The sequence below is a fragment of the Macadamia integrifolia genome, unplaced genomic scaffold, assembly GCF_013358625.1.
Source record: "Macadamia integrifolia cultivar HAES 741 unplaced genomic scaffold, SCU_Mint_v3 scaffold2398, whole genome shotgun sequence".
Classification (NCBI taxonomy): Eukaryota; Viridiplantae; Streptophyta; class Magnoliopsida; order Proteales; family Proteaceae; genus Macadamia; species Macadamia integrifolia.
The window spans coordinates 11,910-32,301 of record NW_024868689.1 but is presented as its reverse complement, the minus strand read 5'-3'; the positions used below and the strand labels follow the sequence as shown (position 1 = coordinate 32,301).

General features: G+C 39.7%; 2 protein-coding genes across 6 annotated transcripts in view; one reads left to right on the top strand and one right to left on the bottom strand.

Annotated features, from left to right (window-relative positions):
• The first annotated feature begins 4,557 nt into the window (after positions 1-4,557).
• LOC122066449 (pentatricopeptide repeat-containing protein At1g08070, chloroplastic-like) lies at positions 4,558-8,300 on the top strand. The gene has a single exon (XM_042630249.1). It carries the CDS (start codon positions 6,211-6,213, stop codon positions 8,242-8,244), a length of 2,034 nt encoding a protein of 677 aa, XP_042486183.1. The 5' UTR covers positions 4,558-6,210; the 3' UTR covers positions 8,245-8,300.
• Positions 8,301-14,819: 6,519 nt separating this feature from the next.
• LOC122066450 (serine carboxypeptidase-like 31) overlaps positions 14,820-20,392 on the bottom strand; it is a 6,436-nt gene continuing 863 nt past the window's right edge. The window contains exons 2-12 of one of the 5 annotated variants that reach the window (XM_042630252.1): positions 19,498-19,605; positions 18,864-18,923; positions 18,665-18,760; positions 16,933-17,025; positions 16,757-16,839; positions 16,386-16,670; positions 15,914-16,044; positions 15,645-15,740; positions 15,410-15,515; positions 15,241-15,275; positions 15,063-15,162 (exon numbers count right to left, since the gene is read on the bottom strand). In XM_042630252.1, the coding sequence (XP_042486186.1) occupies positions 15,258-15,275; positions 15,410-15,515; positions 15,645-15,740; positions 15,914-16,044; positions 16,386-16,670; positions 16,757-16,839; positions 16,933-17,025; positions 18,665-18,760; positions 18,864-18,923; positions 19,498-19,605 (1,076 nt within the window). In that variant the 3' untranslated portion in view covers positions 15,063-15,162; positions 15,241-15,257. Of the gene's footprint in view, positions 15,163-15,240; positions 15,276-15,403; positions 15,516-15,644; positions 15,741-15,913; positions 16,045-16,385; positions 16,671-16,756; positions 16,840-16,932; positions 17,026-18,664; positions 18,761-18,863; positions 18,924-19,497; positions 19,606-20,392 lie in introns of those variants that run through there. The other 4 variants (XM_042630250.1, XM_042630251.1, XM_042630254.1 and 1 more) reach the window with 4 other exon arrangements.

Genomic DNA, 20,392 nt, shown 5'->3' with positions numbered 1-20,392 from the left:
AGATTGCCCATCGGTCTTCTCAGGTGGGTGGGTTCGCCCACCGGTCCTTGCCCGTCGGTCTTCTCAGGCGGGCAAGGCTTGCCCACCAGTCCAACCGGTGGGCACCCTCAGGCAGGCAGGTTTGCCCACCGGTCCTCGCCCACCGATGGGGACCGAGGTGCTGCCCCCTCAGGCGGGAGGCTTCGCCCGCTGGTCCTAGCCCACCTGTGGGGGCGAAAAACTACCTTCTTCCTTGAAACATTCCCTAACCTTAGGGAAACCAAATGGGACAGTTTCAATCACCTTTTCCATACATCTAAGGTCTTATAAGATGATTATAACCTAGATCTAAGTTAGATTTAAGGATTGAAAAGCCATCTTACCTTCTTTGCTCAAGAACTCTTCCAAAACCCCAAAATCACCTCTTAGCTCAAGAAATCACCAATGCTTCTTAAATCTTGTAAAGACTTCTTTAAACCTTCAAAATCAACACATAGACCATTTATCAAACCTTAGATTTATCATCTCAAGTGGGATTAACAAGATCTCAAGGAACTCTACCCAAATCAAGGGTTTCACTTAGGGTTTGGTGAAAGTTTAAGAAGTATAGCCTTCGCTCACCTCAAATCGTAGATCTCGTGTTGGGGATCACTTTTCCGGTGTCGGAATAAGAAGATCAAACCTCGGCGTTGCTTAAAACCATTTTTTCCTCCTCTTTCTTTCTCTTTCTTCTTCTTCGTTCTCTTTTCTTCCTTTCTTTTCTCTCTTCTCTTTACTCTTCTCACCAATTCCTTAATGCATTAAATGGGAAAAGGAGAAACACAAAAAGTACTATTTATACTTATAGAATATTTAGTAACCACATGGGTGGGTCACTCAGGTGGGCGGATTCGCCCGCCTGTGACCGCCCACCTGTTGGTCGAAACTTAGCCAACAAGTGAGATTTCGATGGAATTCGACTCTCGGCATGTATCTCATTCTCGGCAAAAGGTATATTATTCGTATACACTTTAGGATACAACTACATACCAGCATTACCCGTACATGGCCTTATGATACGTGCATTTACACAGCTTGGGTACCCGTTTCCTCTGGCACTGACTCAGACTTATCTGGCCAACCTGTGTTCAAAGTCACCCCTGCCATCATGGTCCATAAGGAACCCGCCTTAACCCTCTCTGGTTCAGGTCCTGCATGGTTAAACCGAGTCAACTGTGTAATTAAACCAAGTTTTAAAAGTAGGGTATCATATTGGTAATCCTAATACTCATGCATACAATAGGCCATACAGTGTTGCATCCGCCACTGGATACAGTCTGTCATACCTCAGAAGTGTATTGTTGATCAGGTAACCATGAGTTGGGATTAGTTATTATATAACCCCTACTGATAAGGGGTTGTAGCACCCGAGTTTGTGATATCCTAGCCCAAATGTAGTCTAAGTTATGTTGTCCATCCACCATCCATCACACAAGATAATCACAACCACTGGGCACATAATGCTAAAATCCCCTTCGGCCTCACCATGTCCCATCTCACATTCTCACCTTCACAGTTCACATGTAAAATAATTCCACAATCTCACAATATCACGTTCACAAGATAGAAAATATAGTACAAGATACATCAATAAATCAATGTGCATGAGCATGCAAAATATAAAATAAAAGAGGAAACACTCTGTAAAACAAATCAACACCCACTCGCCTCAGTACCCAAATCACATTATATGATGGATCCCCTTGAATGATTTCGTATCCTCATCTGATAGCTTAAGTTCCTAAATTGATGGTGTACAATATAGTCAAATACAGTAACACTTGGGTAACCCTAAGCATACACACTGTACAGTCTCTATGCTGAACTATACAGACCCGCAATAACCTGTACACAGACCACCCCACTTTCCTAGCCTCAGTGTTGCCCCATACTGACCCACCCTATAGAGCCAAATAAGGTTTACTGATTTGTAACACGACCCACTAGTGGGTGGCGCTCCGACTGCAAAAGTAGGTACTAAAATGGTCTATAGACACTCCACCGGCAGGTGAACTATAGAGCCACTGGCTAGCTGCAAGCATCCATCGGTGGCCTGTTGTCTGCAAGTTTTCCCTGCCCAACTACAACCTTCTCTGCTGTGGCCACTCTACTATGGCTAAGCACCACATTATTGGCCAATGGTCTTAGTAGAATGAGAGGAGTCTATCCTAGCCTACATGGTTCTACCTTTTTCTTAGCAACTAGCTTTCATGGTTTTAATGTGATTATAGGTACTCTTTTCTTGATCAAGTTTTGATAAGACAAAATGATGTTGTTCCAGCCTTTGTTGTCGGCCTTCGTGGAGGCAGGAAGTCGATCATAATGGACTACTTGTTTCATTGAGCTCGTTGTCTTTCATTAGCTTTTGTCTTGGATGGCACTCTTTTTATGCATTCACTAAATGGACGACCCACAGCTTCTACTTCTGCTTTCCCTTTCTATCATAAGAGAAAGTGTTGTCGCATCAGCCCTTTATGAACAAGCAAGCCATGCTTCGCTTCGCTTAAGCCCACTCCTTATTGGATCGACAGCCCTATTCGCTAGCCTACTCAAAAGAAAGACGAAAATAGATGATTCTCGTTTTGGCTTAGGGACTTCGATCCCTCCTCTTTCTTAATAGGTCTGTTGATTTACTCGCCTCTTCTATCAATTCAAGTATAGCTAGTCTTTCTCGTCTTTTGAATGAGTAGATTAATATGTTCTAACTGCATTTTTCAACTGGTCTTCGAGTCTAAAAAATGGATTATGACCAAGAATAGTGTATTCATTGAGAAGGGCTATTTTGGAAAAGGCTTGGTTAAGCCAAATGTTGATTAATGTGATATTTCTATTCCTTTGATTCGATGGATTATTCAGCCTCATTTCAAGGTCCACTTATCCACCTAATTCAGTAGACAATAACTTAACCCAACAAACTCTTCAAAATTTTCAAAAATTCAACAATTTGGAGTCATTGGGTTCCAGAGCTTTCCCCCAACTTTAACCACTTATGTGGAGCTAGACAACTTTCGGAAGCAAGGATTGACCATGTTCCAGCTCCGAGTAAGTTCAGATGGGAAGATAAAAGAAATTTAGAGAAACTTTGGGAAAATTTTTCCAATTCTATTTCAAAACTCAACAACTTGCACACGTATAACTGCATGTTTGGGTTTTACTACAGCAATACCCACTTATCTGGAATTGGAGAGCTTTAGGAATCATGGATTGACCATAATACTCCAGCTCCAATTAAGCTCAATCTGGAAGAATTAGAGGGATTAGAGAAAAAATTGAGGTATTTACCCAATTCAAGCTTCAAAATTCAGCAAGAAATCAACTTGGTAAATAATTCTTACTAGTAGCTGAACTAAGTCTCAAATCCCATCTTCAATTTATAAATCCATAACATGCATGATGTTTACTCTAATTTCTAGGGTTCACTAGGGGTGTCAAAACCTAACCCGAACCGATAAGACCGACTAAAACTGACCAATAAAATCCGAATCAAACCAAACCGATCCTTATTTGATTGGTCTTGGACTAAGGTATGTTGGAACCGAACCGACAAATAATCAAACCGAATGAAATCGATAAAAAATAAATGATTATGAGATTATAAATTAGTGAATTGACTATCCACTTTTTAAAATATTAGTGAGAAATTTTTTTATTGTAAGGGGAATTATTACAAATCATTGGATATTAGATTATAGATAGAGAAATTGATTTGTAAATTGTAATAATTCTTCCATTGATTTCCTTGTTCACTATACAAAACTAGTTGGATAGTTAAATGAATGATTGGATAATAGAGTTCATTTTGTGATTTCAATGTTAATTATCTTCTTAGTAATTTGCTATCCATTGGGTTTCAATATTACTTCCCTTACAACGAAAAACCATGATTTAATAAGAAATTTAAAGTGTTTTTTTCGTCAAATCTTGTCACTATAAGTTATGAATGTAAGATTTCATTATGGTTTAAGCTCAATAATAAACTAATCTAAACCAGTATTAACCTGATATTGAAAAATCGAAAAAAAAATCGAAACCAAACCAGACCAAAACAGAAACCGAAACCAACCAAAAACCAAAGTTCTTTAATGGATAGGTTTTGGTCTCCCTCATTCTTAGACCGTAACTGATTCAACTCGACCGAAACCAAATCGAACCGATCAATTGACACTCCTAGGGCTCACAGAGATGGGTCAGAGTGAGTTTGGGTCTCTAACCCGACTTTGAGCTGACAAATTCAGCAACTTGGGCTGATATGCAATTCTAGGAAGCTATTGTTGACCCCAAATCCCACATACATGCAACTCCTAACATGATACTAACAGTTTCAGCAACCCTGCCCAATTTAACCTAAGAGAAGAAACTTACCTAATGTGTAGCTTACCTTAGGGAATCCCAAAAGACCAAGGCAACTCTCTTTTCTTCTTCCTTATTCTTATTCTCCTCTTTCTCTCCTTGCTACTCCAACCGAATTTTGGCAGTAAAATGATTAACAAAAGCTGAATTCTTGATTTTATAGTTCAGCACAAAAGGTCCTTAGGGCCTATTTGGTTGAACAAGGTAAAACTGAAAAACACTTTAAATTTTAATTTTATTGGCGGACCTACTGAAATCTAAGCTATTAGGTACATCTTAGACAACATGAAAACCCATACATACTGGATAAGTCTGAGGCCCTCTGTTGTAGGGTAGTGGCCCCATAGAGGAAAAATGTAATTTGTTTCCCAATACAGCACCATCAGCTAGCCAATGATGACCTATCGGTGGGTTGCTTAACTGTCCCAATTGTCCACCCTTTGTGTCAAACTCCTATAAACAGTATACCATGCCTTCTTACCTTCGATCCCAATGCTCATAGAAGGTTTTTCAACAAATTTTACAGGAGGTGTACTGACAAATGGGATCATACTTGGCTTCCAAACACTCCACCACTGCCAACCAACCTTCAGATGTGCTCCTCACTTCCAATTCCTTTTTGAACAGTAAAAAAATGAGTTGTGGGCCTTGTGGCAAACTTGGGTATCACACCAGGTTGCTCGCCGCGAGAGTCCTACTAGTTTCCGTACTAACACACTAGAGGGGAATCTAGATCCGACACGTAACTCATGCGCAAGGGAATGGACGTGTCGCAACAAGTATGCGTATCCCTGACTGCAAACCAAAATAATGAAATTTCAAGTATCAAATAGATGTTAAAAAAAAAAAAAAAAAAAAAATGTATATCGAATTTACAAGTTACAAAAGATTATTGGCTGTCCGACGGTGAAAGTAATTATTGTCTTATATTGTATAGATCTTTCTCAATAACAAATGCATACACTTTCTTTATAAGAATAAGTATTGATTATCTGTCACGTCACATGTAAATATTAGAATGTAATTTTGGTTTGAAGATGGAATACGGATTCTGGTTTGCAGGACAGATTTTCTTAGAATACTATCGAAGGCTCTAAACATTTTAACTTTCTTTTTTATTGTGAAAAAACATTTTTTCTTTCTCATATCAGAAAAAACAGAAATAATAACCCAGCATCATTGGGCATTCTTTGGATAAACGCAAAAAGAAATAGTAGGAACAATTGTAAGAAGGCAAAGGAAAAACGAGATTTTCAGCACCATTCAAGACGAAGGGGGAAAGCCCACTCACCTCTCTCTCTCTCTCTCTCTCTCTCTCTCTCTCTCTCTCTCATTGTTTATCTTCTTCTCTGTTGAGATCAGATCCCTACCATCTTAAGGAGAAAAAAACAGAGGAATCCTAAGAATATGAGTAGCAGCACGTAATCAACGAAGACGAAGAAATTAGTAGAGCCGTGGTTCCTCTTCTTTCGATTCTCGTTGGATTCCAGTTTCGCCATTAATTAATCCTCGAAGGATTTGAGATATCTAGGGTTCCAGGTGAATGCCCAAACTTCCCAGATCTAGGGTTCCTCTTTCCCTGTCCGGGATCGTTGCCTCAAATATATATCTCGGTTCTCTTTCATGACAGTGTACTGGTGGTTTTCTGAAACATCTCAAATGACCCAGAAGGTCAAAACTGTCATCTTCCGTTCATTTTATTTGTTGGGTCCCACTTCAGATTAAGATAATATTGGATTGGATTAAGATTACAATCCAACACTAACTAAAAAAAAAAGATTACCGCAAACCCCGTGAAATCGAGAAAACTGAAGAGTCAACCTTTCTCCGCCATAGCAGCTCATGGTGCTCATCTCAAGTTACCTCCTCAACGCACGCACTTCTTGTCTTCATGTCTCAAACGCACGCACAGAAAACCTCACTAGCTTAGCACCTTTAGTGGTTGAGGATCGACCCCAAGCAATATCGCTTCTTCAACAAGCTCGATCAAAGCGATACTCTGTCGAAGAGGCTAAGCAACTTCATTCCTACATTGTTAAATCTGGTCCTTCGCCGAACATCTACTATCTCAATTCACTTATTCGTCTCTACGCTGCTAATGGTGCTCTGGATGATGCACAGAAGTTGTTCGATGGAGTTCCTCACCGAGATGTGGTTTCTTGGACCACCTTGGTTGATGGGTATGCAAAACTGGGAAAGATGGACGATGCTAAAGAGCTATTCAATTCGATGAGGGAGAGAAATGTGGTGTCTTGGAACGTTATGATCACTGGGTATGGGAAACAGGGGAATCTTGAGGCTGCACGCGAGATGTTTGATAAAATGCCCGAACACGATATTGCCTCTTGGAATTCTTTGATTTCTTCCTTTGCCCGAAATGATTTGCCTGAGGAGGCGTTTAAGATATTTCAGAAAGTTCTAACAGAGGCTTTAGTTATGCCAAATAAGGTGAGCTTTTTGAGCGTTCTTCCAGCAATTGCCGAGTTGGGTTGTGCACTTCGGGGTAGATGTGTTCATTCCTTGATTCTCCGAACAGGAATTGAGTTGGATGGTCTATTATCGTCAGCTCTTGTGGATATGTATTGCAAGTGTGATTGCTTGGATCATGCTTTTCAAGTGCTCAAAACAAACCAATCTCGAGACAATGTGGCTTCTTGGAATCCGTTGTTGGCGGGGTTAGTCCGACATAAAAGGTTTGAAGAGGCCTTGGATATTTTTCAAATTTTGCAATTGGAGAACGTCGAACCTGATGTTGTTACTATCATCACTCTTATTGCCACTGTTGCACAATTGGGAACTCTTGGTCTTGGAAAATGGCTTCATGCTTATGCAATTAGAAAGAGAATTAGAGTGAGTGCAACTCTTGCCTCTGCACTTGTAGATATGTACTCAAAATGTGGGTGTGTAGAGCTTGCCCTACAGGTCTTTTCCATGGCTGAAGAAAGAACCGTTGAGTTATGGAATGCCATGATTAATGGGCTTGCTATCCATGGCCAGGGAAAGGATGCCATCGAATTATTTTCTCAGATGCGAGCAGAAAATTCAGAATTTGATGAGGTGACACTTGCGTCTATCCTCAATGCTTGCAGTCACTCAGGGCTAGTGGATGATGGTCTCAGCTTCTTTGCTGCCATGAAAGATATATATAAAATGACACCAAAAATCCAACATTATGGATGCATTGTTGATCTTCTGAGCCGCGTTGGACAGCTTGAAGAGGCAAAGACATTTATATGCAGCAAAATGCACATGAAGCCTGATGCTGTATTATGGAAATCACTACTTGGGGCTTGTAAGACACATGGTAATGTCGAGATTGGTGAATTTGCAGCTCGCCATTTAATTGAGCTCTGCCCCGATGATAGTAGTGCTTATGTGCTTTTGTCAAGCATATATGATTCAGCTGGTCGATTGAATGATGCAGTTGCAATGAGGAAGATGATGAGTGATGGGGGAGTGAGCAAGGAACCTGGTTTCAGTTTGATCGAGTCAGGGGGTGTTGTTCATGTGTTCCTTGTGGGAGACAGATCACATCCAAGGTTAGAAGAGGTAAACACCATGTTGTGTGAAATGAGCGAGAAGTTCAGGTCAGTTGGCTATGCACCTGAGAAGCAGCTGGTGCTGTTCGATATAGATGATCAGGAGAAGGAATTTGCCATCTCACATCACAGTGAGAAGTTAGCCATTGCATTTGGTCTCTGCGACACTGCAAAAGGAACTCCACTTCATATAGTTAAGAATCTTAGGATGTGTAGTGACTGTCATGTTTTCATGAAACTGGCCTCTAAAATCTATGATCGCGAGATAATTGTTAGAGATAATCGGCGGTTTCATCATTTTAAAACTGGAAAGTGTTCGTGCATGGATTATTGGTGATCAATGGAAATTGTACCATTTTAGAACCTTAAATTGCATTAATATTTTTTCACTTTCCAATTATTTTGGGCGAGGGTTCTCTGAACATGAGACGTTGCCTATGCCTGGATGCATGGGTATTTTTTTATTTATTTTTCCGAAGAGAGAAAATAAGAAGATAAAAAACTGTTGTGAGTAGGTACATAGGGAAAACCTCATGTTCGAAGAGATTTTTCCCTTATTATTTTGGGACTGAGCCTCTGAGAAGATATAATGAACACAATGGTACATCATCTTTCTTCATTTCATGCACTCTTGTGGCCATGAGGTGATCCCCAAGTTAGCTGAGTCCTATAACGGACCCCTAGGCTCTAGGCTCTAGACTCTGGACTCGGTACTAGCTGATATAAAATGGATCGGCCGCCATATCGGTCTGATTCCAATACAAAACCACTTTTCGAGCAAAGAAAGGTCAATGTCCTATCGATATCGCTCACCGCCATACAATATCCATACCTAAATCCGTCAATTAAAGAAAAGGAAATTTTTAACCTTCCTCGTCACAGTTACATTCTAACATGTGCAGCTACTTTTGGCAATGGTCCTTAAAGATGCCAGCACTCAGTGGCTGCAATAAGATGGTGAAATTTCCTCTAGAGTCACGGCTGAGAAGATAGTATCTCGGTTCTCCTCATTTGGGCTAGAAAGGCATTAATGACTTGTAACTGCAAATCGTACTAAATTATAAAAGTAAAAGGCGAATAAAAAGAAGACCTCAACATTGGGTCCAATCGTGTTTCCAAACAAGGGCCAAACAGTGACAAGACATGAGCCTGCCAATAGTATCCCTGTTTTTCCAAGTTCTGAACAACACTTGAGGCTCAAGGGTTACATTTCGAAAAAACCAAAAGCAGTAGCACAAGATAGATATACAAGTTCTGATGGGAGGGATGTTTTGACTCGTCCTGCTTTAAAGGAATTCATGGTAAACCATGAATTATTTAACAGTAGCATAAAACTTGAGATCAACCAATTGTTGTTCCCATCTCATCTATTCCTGACAAAGATTAACAATGGAATGTCACTAAGTCAGTATCTGGAAATGCTGCAATATTGTACCTGGATCAGAGGAACAGAGTTGTTGTGCTATACCTTTGGGTTAAGAATCAAGGAGGAATTTGGTTTTTCATCCAACAACTCACACAATGCCTCCGAGTTCCTTGCTTTTGATTTCTCATTTTGTTACACCCGTTCTCTAATTTTATTTAAGATGTAAACCACAGATAAATCGCAGAGAATTAACAGTACCAATGATATTGGGTTGCATAATAAGTGTAGTTCCTGCCGGTTAAACTGGAAGGGTTTAAAGCCTTTGATGAAACCTGGGTAAGTGTTCTAACTTTAATAACAACCACACAATTATGAAGATCAGACATACTTAAGTCAGTGTACTTAGTCTCACACAAAACCCCATGATTAGCCGGGCAAGTACACTGGAGAAATTCCAGTTAAATTGTATTCAGCAAAACTCACTGGTTGATCACACTCAGCTCTCATCTCATAATCCTGTTTAGACCAGTAAGGGATCAAGGGCTTAACTGAATTACCACCAAAGTCTATGGATTGGGTTGGGAATTGGTTATGGAATATATCCCTAAGTTGGGATTTAGAGCCATGTAAAAGAAATTGGAGTATCTCAATTTAAATATCTTTTCTTCTTTCTCCCAATTTCATATCAGAACACAACTTGGACTATAGGACAACTCTTACTGTAATCCATGGTCCATAGGTGTACTTTATGTGTTTGTCTGTGAGTAATTGATCAGTTGAGTTGCATGCATGCAACCTAAGGTGAGCCAAGCTCCCAAATCAGGGAAAATCACTTAAACTAGGGAAATTGTGGATGATGGTAAGATCATCTGCATGCAATGATGATTTTACTAGACCATAGGCACCAAAAATGGTCCTACAGTTTTGAGAATGAATTCTGGGCGGAGATCCCACTTCCAGAACGCACCAGTCGATGATCACTGGTGGACCAACACTAGCCGGTGACCATCCGCCGGTGGGTAAATTATCAGATCTACAGCCTTTAGTTCACCGGTTGGTTACCCCTCTGGTGGGCTGCCATCCACCAGTGCCATCAATCGGTGACCTCACTAAACACATATTTCATTGCTATTTTGGATAATGAGTGGACTTTTAAGAAGACCATTTAATGACATGAATACCAGCCTAATCTACTTTAATTGACTTAATTAGAACCAACGAACAGTGAGGCTACGCGGTATGGCGAAGTTGAAATTGATCACCTATTCAGGACAAAAAGTGAGTGGATGTTGTGGTTTATTTTTCAGAATGCTTTATTTATTTATTTTCATGCTTGTTCATGTTGATTTTTTATTTTTATGTTAATTATTGTTTCTCTTGAAATGTATGATGTGTGTGTGAGGATGTGTGTGTGTGTGTGTGAGAGAGAGAGAGAGAGAGAGAGAGAGTATTTGTGTGTGATGATTGTGGTGGAACACTGGGTGGCTGAGGATGGATTTTGGCATCGTGTCTTCATGTTGAAATTGTTGATCTTTGATGGACTGTGCACTCACTTAGTATGCATATGGTTAGGATAACAACCTGATGTGGCTAATAGTAATTTCGGTGCCGAAGAAATTGAGGGGTTATTAATAGGGTTTACTGGATAACCAAAGTGCGTATGTAGGGGCCAATATGCTCCTAACTCACAACTAGCTTGTATCGTTGGGTGACCGATGGCGCATTCCGAGACCCGGGATACCACCTATATTGCAGCGGCACTGCTACCATCTTCAAACTTAGTACTATTATTTAGGTGTATAATAAAATGAATACATGTTAGCATCATGACAACCTTGGTTGTTCGTGCATTGCATCATTTTGGATGAGTTTGCTTGTATGCTCGTACCCTCACTTGGATTAGTGACGCTCACCACAGGGTTATGTTTCCTTTTAGATGGTGATATAGGTTCTTAGGCAATAGCATGTCGTAAGACACCGACTACTGTGGCTGATGAGTTGTAAATTCAGGAGTTTGAGGAATATGATTAGGTTTGCATATGTGATGATTGTGCTTATGAAGCACCATGAAGATGATTGAGATCATTTTTTGTTTTTATTCTTTTTGCGTATATGAGATGTACTACAGAGAGCGTTGTAAATATTTCACTTTGCATTCTGAGCAACACCATGTATATAATCAATATTACTTAGATGTTCACCAGTTGTAATATGGCTATAATCTCCTATTATGTGATTATTTAGATGATCTTGTTTAATTGCGATGTTAAAGTACAGCATCGTAGATCATGGAGGATTGATTGGACATCAGGGTATGTCTAATAAGTCACATGCCTTTACCTTGGTGAAGGTGGGTTGCGACAAGTGTGGTATCAGATCATGATGCTCTACTTTGACTCACAATGATATAAAGACTTTAGAAAAACTAGTGAATAGGATCGAAATAAAAATTTAAAGACAAATACATAAACCTTAATACACAACATAGGAGAATTGTTAGGTGCAAAAATCAAAATTCTAATAATTCATTAAGAACATAAGCTTTTACAATTTAGGAACGTAAAGAAAGAGAGAAACAAGACAAATAAGCAGAAAAAGTTTTGACAACTAAACAATTGAAAACCTAAATGTAAAGACATCAAAAGAACTAGAAACCTTAAGAAAATCCTACTCCTTCGGAAGTGGTGCAGGCGGAGTCATATCTATAGTCAGTCCAAATGAATTGGACCAATTCTTCATGTGATAGGAACGAGTGCGAGCCATAACTTAAAAATAAATATATCTTACTGTTTGGAAGAGAAGAAGAATGGAACGAAAGATGTTGGTGAGATCGAGCTAGTGGTTACTGCAGATTGTCGAGCAAAGCAACTGGGGAGATGAGCCAAGCACCAACGGGATTCGTGATGGAAATAAAGTCTGGAGCTTTCGTCTATGTATAGGAAGAAGGACGATGCAACCAATGGCCCAGATTCAATCAAACCAACAGAAGGGATCGATGGGCGGTTTGCATTCTCAATGCATGACTATTGTGTGAAACACGTGGTGACCTCAGAGGGTTTTTCATGCCCTGAGATTATGGTGCATTAGTGTCGGCCATAAATGTTGTCTTCAGTTCCCAAAATCCGACCCGAATATCACAGCTCTAGCAATCCGACCCAGATCACTAGGGTTGGGGGGCCTATGATGAGCCCAAATATGTACTAGCCTCGAAACCAGCCAAAACTTCACTCTAGCTCGGTCATGGTTTGGACGATCTCACAGCTCGGCCTTTGTCCCACGAAGCCTCCAGCTCGGTTATGGTTAGGATGTGCTCAAGGCTCGACCTTTGTCCCACTGAGCCTCATGCTTGGTCATGGTTAGGACCACTGTTAGTTAAAACGGGAACGGAAAAAAAAAAAAAAAACAGAAATGTATGGTACGAGTTTTAAACAGATAAAAACGATGAACGGTACGGTCAAAAAAAGTCAAAAAAACAAGAAACGGCAAACGGACAAAAACGAACGGTACGAGTATTAAACGTGTAGTTTTCAAAAAAATGAAACCAAAAAAATGGTAGTGTACTCATGCAATTTGAGAGATTATTACCTTGTATACATGCATCTAATGTTCCAAAAGCTCTGGGAGTCCCAAGATAAAATAGCCCAATGGGCTACAAGAAAATGAGATGTTGCTATCTTTAGCTTCTCCTTACTCAATAGGTTATAAGAAGATGAGAATTTTTTCCTATAGATAGTATGGAAAACCAAAAACCAAGTACCATATTGTCTTCACTCTTCACTTTTACTAATAGGTTTTTTTTTTTTAATAAAATTCTTATTTTACCCTTAAAAAATGGATACGCGTTTAAATGGCAAAAAAATGCAACTGCATTTTAAATCTTTTAAAACGTGTTTTAACTAACAGTGGTTAGGGCAAGCACATATAGGCCTTTATCCCACAGAGCCTCCAGCTCGGTCATGGTTTGGATGTGCTCACAGCTTGGCCTTTGTCCCACCAAACCTCCAGCTCGGTCATAGTTAGGATGAGCTCACTGCTCAACCTTCGACTCATCAAGCCTCTAGATCAATTCTTGTCCATCCAAACTCCCAACTCGGTTGTCATTTGACTGATCCCCCACTCAACCCTTGTACGAATTTACTTCCTAGACTTTACCGCATTTGGTGAAAGTCAAAGGCATCTCGCACTGCCAACTCAGCAGGGTGCATTCCTCCCTGAATCTATGGATCTTATCCATACGAGAGAGTTTCTTCAGGAAGGACTCATTATGTGAGGAATATGCTCTAGATAAGAATCTTCATCCATACTAACAGCAAGGAATCTATAATAGATCCTCTCCCAGGATCCCAAGTTCCAAGAATTAAGGAAGAAACCCCATCTCGTACTCTGTCCTACGTTATACATGGAGCAAGTAGTCTGATCCTCACCTATAAATACGCGACGTAAGCCCCTAAAAAGGGGATGGACTTTTGAGAAAAAGAAAATTGGAGATTACCTATTGCTTATTCATGACTTAAGCATTGGAGGGTTTCTACGCCGATTCAACCCAGTGCTCTTTGTTGATCACTTGTGTGTCCAAGTCTCAATGAGCACTTGGGCCCCTACTTAGTGGATTGAGCCTGTCAGAATTTGTTGTATTAAGCCCGACACATTTATTAATTGAGTCAGGCCAATTCAGTCTTTGAATGATCGGATTTGATCGACTTGCTGGGCCAGGCCTGAAATCGACGTCCCTAAAATTCATTTTCTTTGGTGATTTCAAGTATGAGGAAGAAGCTGGAGGGACTATTAGACACTCTGATAAAGGGAACTAAAGATGCTGGGGGAAGGGCATCAGTTCTTCCAAATTCAAATGTAGGATTCAAGTTTTGTCGGGATCAAGCGGTTCAACTTAGCAAGTCCAAATGATGTGGTGGTAAGACGGGTCGGGACCACCAATTCAATTCCCATAGCCTTGTTTTTGGTATCCTCAAGAAACATTACTTGAAAAACAACATAATGACCCATTGTGGCATGAGGTTTTATGAACTCTTGATGCAGTAACTCCTCTTCAAATTATTGAGAGCAACCCCAATCTCAATTTTTTTTGGAAAATAAACGCTCCTTGGCCGTGCCCCCCTTGCGCTCAGACAAAAGGGCAGTGAAATTACACCCCCACACCTGTGAAACCCAAAATCTCACCTTTGTTGATGCCCTCGTATGCTCCCTCATTTCTATGCACTGATGCAAGAGCCATGCAATCAGGGCGCGTTCTTCCCCTCTGCCCCCTTTTTTTAATATTTTTCTGTGCTTAACTAACCATTGTGGAGATTTTGTGCCATTATGGGTTCAGCTGGTAGAGCAAGATGCCCCCCCCCCCCCTTCTTCCCCCTCCTCCCCCTCTTTTATATTCTATATTGAATCAAATGAGATGCAATCAAGATGAAAATGAATAGACTTGATTGGAAGACAAGGATATATGTAGCCAACCCCATTTAGTTAGGATAAAATCTGAGTTGTTGTATTTAATCAAATGAGATGCATGGATGAGTTTTCTTAACAAAGGCAGGTTGCAATTTAAATTGTTCAAACTATTTTATTTATGAACTGAAAATGGAGATCCATTCTTTTTATTTACCACACGTACAATACTAAAGATTTCTTCATTCACATCCATGTTACCAGTTACATCTGATATAGTAAGTAGAGTAGTTAGATTCAAGATGATCACAAGTACTGCAAGGCCGACCAGCTATTGAAAATTTTTTATCGTTCCGACGGCATAGATTCTCCGGCAAGAAAGGATGCAAAGAGGGCTAGAGACTCACTGGGTTTGAAAGTGGGCACCGCATGTCCAGCTCCTCTAAATGTTGCAAATGTGAGCCCTTCATACTCTTGGAACCACCCGCCCACCTGATTCATTCCACACCAACCCACATTACTACTGATGAGCTTTCAACCCGCGGTAAAATAATGATATATTTAAATCACCTGATGAAATTTCGCCGCTACCCAAGTTGTAGGAACTGAATTGAAATTTAGAATGGTATTTGTGAATCCAAAGGAAAAGTGAATTATTCAATTTTTTTGGCTACGAGCGGAGATAACGGGAAAATAAGTTCCTGCAACGGGGATAGCAGCAAAAATTTTCCTTCATTACCTGCTTCTGGTGGTACCAAGGCCTCCAGGCTCTAGTGATAGGTAGTTCTAAAGCACCCAAGCTGTATCTTGTGGACAGAACAGGAACTCTTCCATCGGTGTCCCCACTGATGAAAAAGAAAGAAATAATGACTCATGAGGTTCAACAGATAAATTCACCTACAATCCATTAACACAAATTTGTTACTCAATGGGCTCCCTTGGTATGTGGATCACTGGATGTGATGGTCCCCTACCTGTACACCCAAATCCTAAGTCCTGCCGCAATTAGCTTCTTGTATATAGGAACGATGGAAGGTCTTGACTCTGACCATTCGCGAAATATTTTGTAACTGCATCCAAAGACAGACCACAAATAGTTTCACTTATAATCCTTTGGGAACTTATCATTGATTCTAATTTGGAATAATCATCAATGAATGAGCTTTGACGGCCACATTTTTCAGGCAGTGATTAGAGAGAGAGAGAGAGAGAGAGAGAGAGAGAGAGAGAGAGAGAGAGAGACTTGCAGATGCTCCAGTTCTTGAGGTGAAGATCATCACTAACATGGAGGGCCTTCTGGACATCGGGTCTGTTGTAGAAAGTCTTTGCGTAGTCATCGAGGCAGGGATCATAACCACCCATGATCCTTGGCATCTAAGTAAGAAATTTCATAATCAGAGCAGTGAGTAAATATTTTTGATAAGCAGACAACTACAGTCTCCATCCCAATTGGATTGGTTAAACTAGAAGATTTGGGTCAGAATCAACTATGATCCGGCCAATTCCCACGCCCATTTCAGCCAATTCAGATCGAAATTGGTACAGATTGATTCAATCCTCGTCAGTGTATACATTTACATTGTTCTTCCCTAACAGTTAGAGATTTTAGGGCAGGGAAGTTGTGGGGGTGTTCATTTAGGTTGCCCTTCCTAACAGTTTACAATAAAATGATAATCATTATAAGAAGAAAAAAAAAGATAAGGAAATGAACTGACCATCTTAGACTTGGAGTTGTACATAACTTGCATTGATCCATCATTTGAGCTAGTTGAGTTGGTGCAGACAGAGGTATAGAGGCTATATATATCAATCTCTTTATATTGATTAAGTAATTCATCCACAGCCTGGCTGCAACTATCATTGCTCCATGGATCACCCTTGTCAAAATTGCAGCTCTCCTTGATAATTTTGTGAGTTTCATCTGATATCACTGCATGGCTCCAAGCATAGTCCACCATACCTCGCCAATCATCAGCATCCGATGTTTCTGGATTACCCAACTGTATTTTTCACAAAACCATAATAGTTTGGCACACCATGGTTAACAATTCACTAAATTTTTCTATCATCAAGTAAATATCATTACCAAGAAACCCTTGAGATTAATATGTAGAGAAGGATGCTTGTTCATATCATATATGAGCTCAGCCAGCTCAGGAACGTATTTTCCTGTTCATCAGGTACGTGTAAAAGAGACGATCAATCCTGATGTACTAAATAATTAAAATGAATAGAATCAGGGTTAAGAAGGTGGATAGATACCTGCATAGCTCTCCCCTGCAATGTAAAAACTCCGGTGTCTATACGTCGGGAATTTATTGAACCACTTGTGCAGGAAAATATATGTATCCTTCGCTAATAACATGAGTTCAATAGAAGCAAACCAGTAGAGACGAATAAGAAGAAGATCAATTTGACTCAAATTTTTTCTTTTTAGGTGAATGAAAAATATATTAAAGCAAGAAGAACCGCAATACAACGCAACAATCAAGTAAGCTAACTAAGGGGATGACCCCAATCAAAACATGCAAACGCAGAAAAGAACAGGGATTACAAAGATAAAAATATGGATCCGGAAAACATTAAGTATTCCAATCTGTTAATTCAAATAATATGGGTTGAACCTAATGTAGTGACTCTCACCGTGAAGATCATGTATGGATTTGGCATGTATTGGATGGTTTTGTCCTTGTTTTTCTTAAAAGGTACAATTTTTTTTTTTACTGTTTTACACTTGAAATGGATAACCGATCCAAATTGGTCAAGGATCGGGATCGGTCTCAGCCAATACCAATCCGACACAGACGATACAATTTCGATACTTGAAACCATTGTGAAAATACTATAACCCACTTTCTCAGGATTAAGGCAAGGAGAAAAGGAGGAAGAAGAAGGATGACATTCAATATTATGAGGGAATGAAAATTTTGGATCCGGATCTTCCCAACCATCAGACACATGCATGTTTGAAGTTGCGTACCAACCACTTAGGGTTGCTTGCCTGTACCTGTTTGGAGGGTGATTGAAGAGAGCAATCATTGAAGAAGAGTTAAATCCAAAAATTCCTTATCTCGCCGATCCACACTAGCTTCATGAGGCAAATATTCTAAATTCCCTTCAAAATAGGCGATGGAGGAGCTGTCAACCTCTTGGCACACACCACTTGGAGGCTCCTAGGGAGGGTCAAAGACATAATTTTCTCTTCATAGTTCTCTATTATGAATTATGATTCTCCACAAGGCTGCCCCAAATTGGTCCAAATTGCACCTCATTTCATAAGATAATTTAGTATTTGGACCTTCTCCAATCACACAATGGGTTGCGTGCCAACCACCTAGGGGCTATATACCCAATGTTTTGAGATACATGCCTATGTCTGATTGAACACTGGTTTGAAAAGCCTCGAGATCCTCTAGAGCACTATATCAGGTGCAATGAGTATCCGAAGGTTGGGAACCACTTTGGATACTTGCCCCATGTGCTCTCAGACGCTAGATGCTCACTGCACCTGATGCTAAGCTGCCGAGGATCTAGAATATATAGTTGAAGGGAGTAGTAATTGGAGAGGAGCCGATAATTTAGGTCCAATAGCCTTCTTGCACATCACACTTGGGGACATTTTTCCCCTGCTCATTTAAATAGAAAGGTGCAGTCTACAGTGAATAGTGGGCAACACAGCCAATTTGAGCACGCGCAGTACTCATCATGGCTGAATATCATCACAACAGGTCTGAAAGCCTGAGGTTTCGGATGAAGCGTCCAAGTAAAGCTATCCAGCCGCATGGCTGAGATTCCACTTCACCTTCACAAGTCACAACATAGTCTGTGTTGCCTTGAAACATGTGTTCAGAGATTTCCTTATGCTTTTGTAGTACATATATGCCTGTGCTAGAATAGGAACAAAGGATAAAGATAAACACATGTACTGGGTAGTCGGAATACTCTACCAGGTATGATGTTCAAAACCATTGACTTGGATATGCACCAAACTCACCTGTAACGCTATCTCCGAGAGTATCATAATCAGTGGTTGTATTTGAGTATGAAAAGCCAACTCCAGCTGGAGATTCCAAGAATAACATGTTGGCTTCTGCAACATCGTGAACATAACATCAATTTATATACTTGTTTGTTATGTTCTCAACTAAAGGACCTAATTTTCCTAGGGTCACAGTGATCTGTTCACCACTCACCGTCTGGGTCACTGGGTAGAAGGCGGGATCTCCAACCCTCGGATGGTAGGGTGAACCTCGCTGGTCAAGGGAAACTTTGTCATCAACGAAAAGCAATTTTACATTTACCTCTCCTGATATATACTTCAATATTAAGACCGTTCCCCTTGTTTCAGAAATTTCCCCCTGCAATCAGGGAGCATGAAAGTTTTCTCTCCAGGCATCGGAATAATACCCTACCCTTATGTGAGTGAGGATCAAGTCCTCGTACGTGAATGATTCTCGTGTGGTATTTGATTTATACACATGGATTCCACTTAATCTCTCTCTTCTTTTAATTGGTTTTTATTTTGATTGAAATTCATGTGTAAATCAAACATCGTACAAGAATGATTCTCATACGAGGACTTGATCCGCTCTCCCCTTACGTGGCTTGATAAATACCTCCTTAGATTTTAATATTTTTCAAAATACTACTTTTTATCAGAAAAGGATTCCATATCAGCACCTGTAACCATAGGAAGCAGGAAATTTCGTGCTACAAGAAAATTTTTATCCTTGTAAATGTAAATATTCGTGAATTTAGGTGTAAATTTTGTTGGAATGGATGCATGTGCATATGTGTATACACAGAAAGTGTCAAAGATTTCAAAACCTCTGTTCCATGAGTAAGGATTCAATTTCAGCCCACTTCCATCAGTATCAACAGTGAAAGGACCGATCTCCTGTGTTGCTCCGTATCCCACAGAAGAGCACCCCGGACCTGAGACATTAGATTGTCACCTTGTTAGAGAACAAAGACTTTTTTTTTATTTATTTAAAAAGGCATATTATTTTAAGCGAACAAGATAATGATGAGTTGGAATCTAAAAAAGAACTTAAAACAATATGAAAATGTAAAGGAGAAGTACAAACCTCTAACATGCCAAAAAAGAAGATAATAAAAAAAAGAGGTAATCATGATATTTTTCTTTAGGAGACTTCCATTAACTATCAAAAGCACAAGTGGGTTGATAACTTGATATGTGTGGTTGCCTAAAGACGAGTCCGCATGAAATTGTAAGGAATATAGATTTGTGATAGATAGAGGGAATTCGGTGGGTTATTTCTTCGTTATACAAATGCAAATTGTGCAAGTGACCTTATTTTTTTATTTTTTTTCCTTAAACAATCAATTTATAATAAAAAGAAAAAGAAAAAAAAAAAACCTTATTCCTTGTTTGCTTTTGCAGAAAATAAATGCAATACCCTAATATGAGGTTTTTTTATTTTTATTTTTTTCTTGGTAAAAATATGAGAGGTACTTCAAGCCTTGTTTTTCACATCCCTGATGAGATAGAGATGGTACAAATTTCTTACAAAGGTGATTAAAATATGCCCTCATGGCTCTTCGTATCTCTCCACCCTTTTGTTTTGTGTTTGTTTTGTCCTGATGGTTTCTGTTGTTCCATTGATGATATTTATTTTTAGTCCATTGAGTTAGATTCTCTCTCATGGTTTGTTGTTGTAGCTCACCTTTTGTTTTTTTTTTTTTTTTTTTTTTTTTCCTT

Coding starts and splice junctions, on each gene's coding strand:
- LOC122066449 (XM_042630249.1), top strand. CDS start 6,211: ATGGTGCTCATCTCAAGTTACCTCCTCAACGCACGCACTTCTTGTCTT.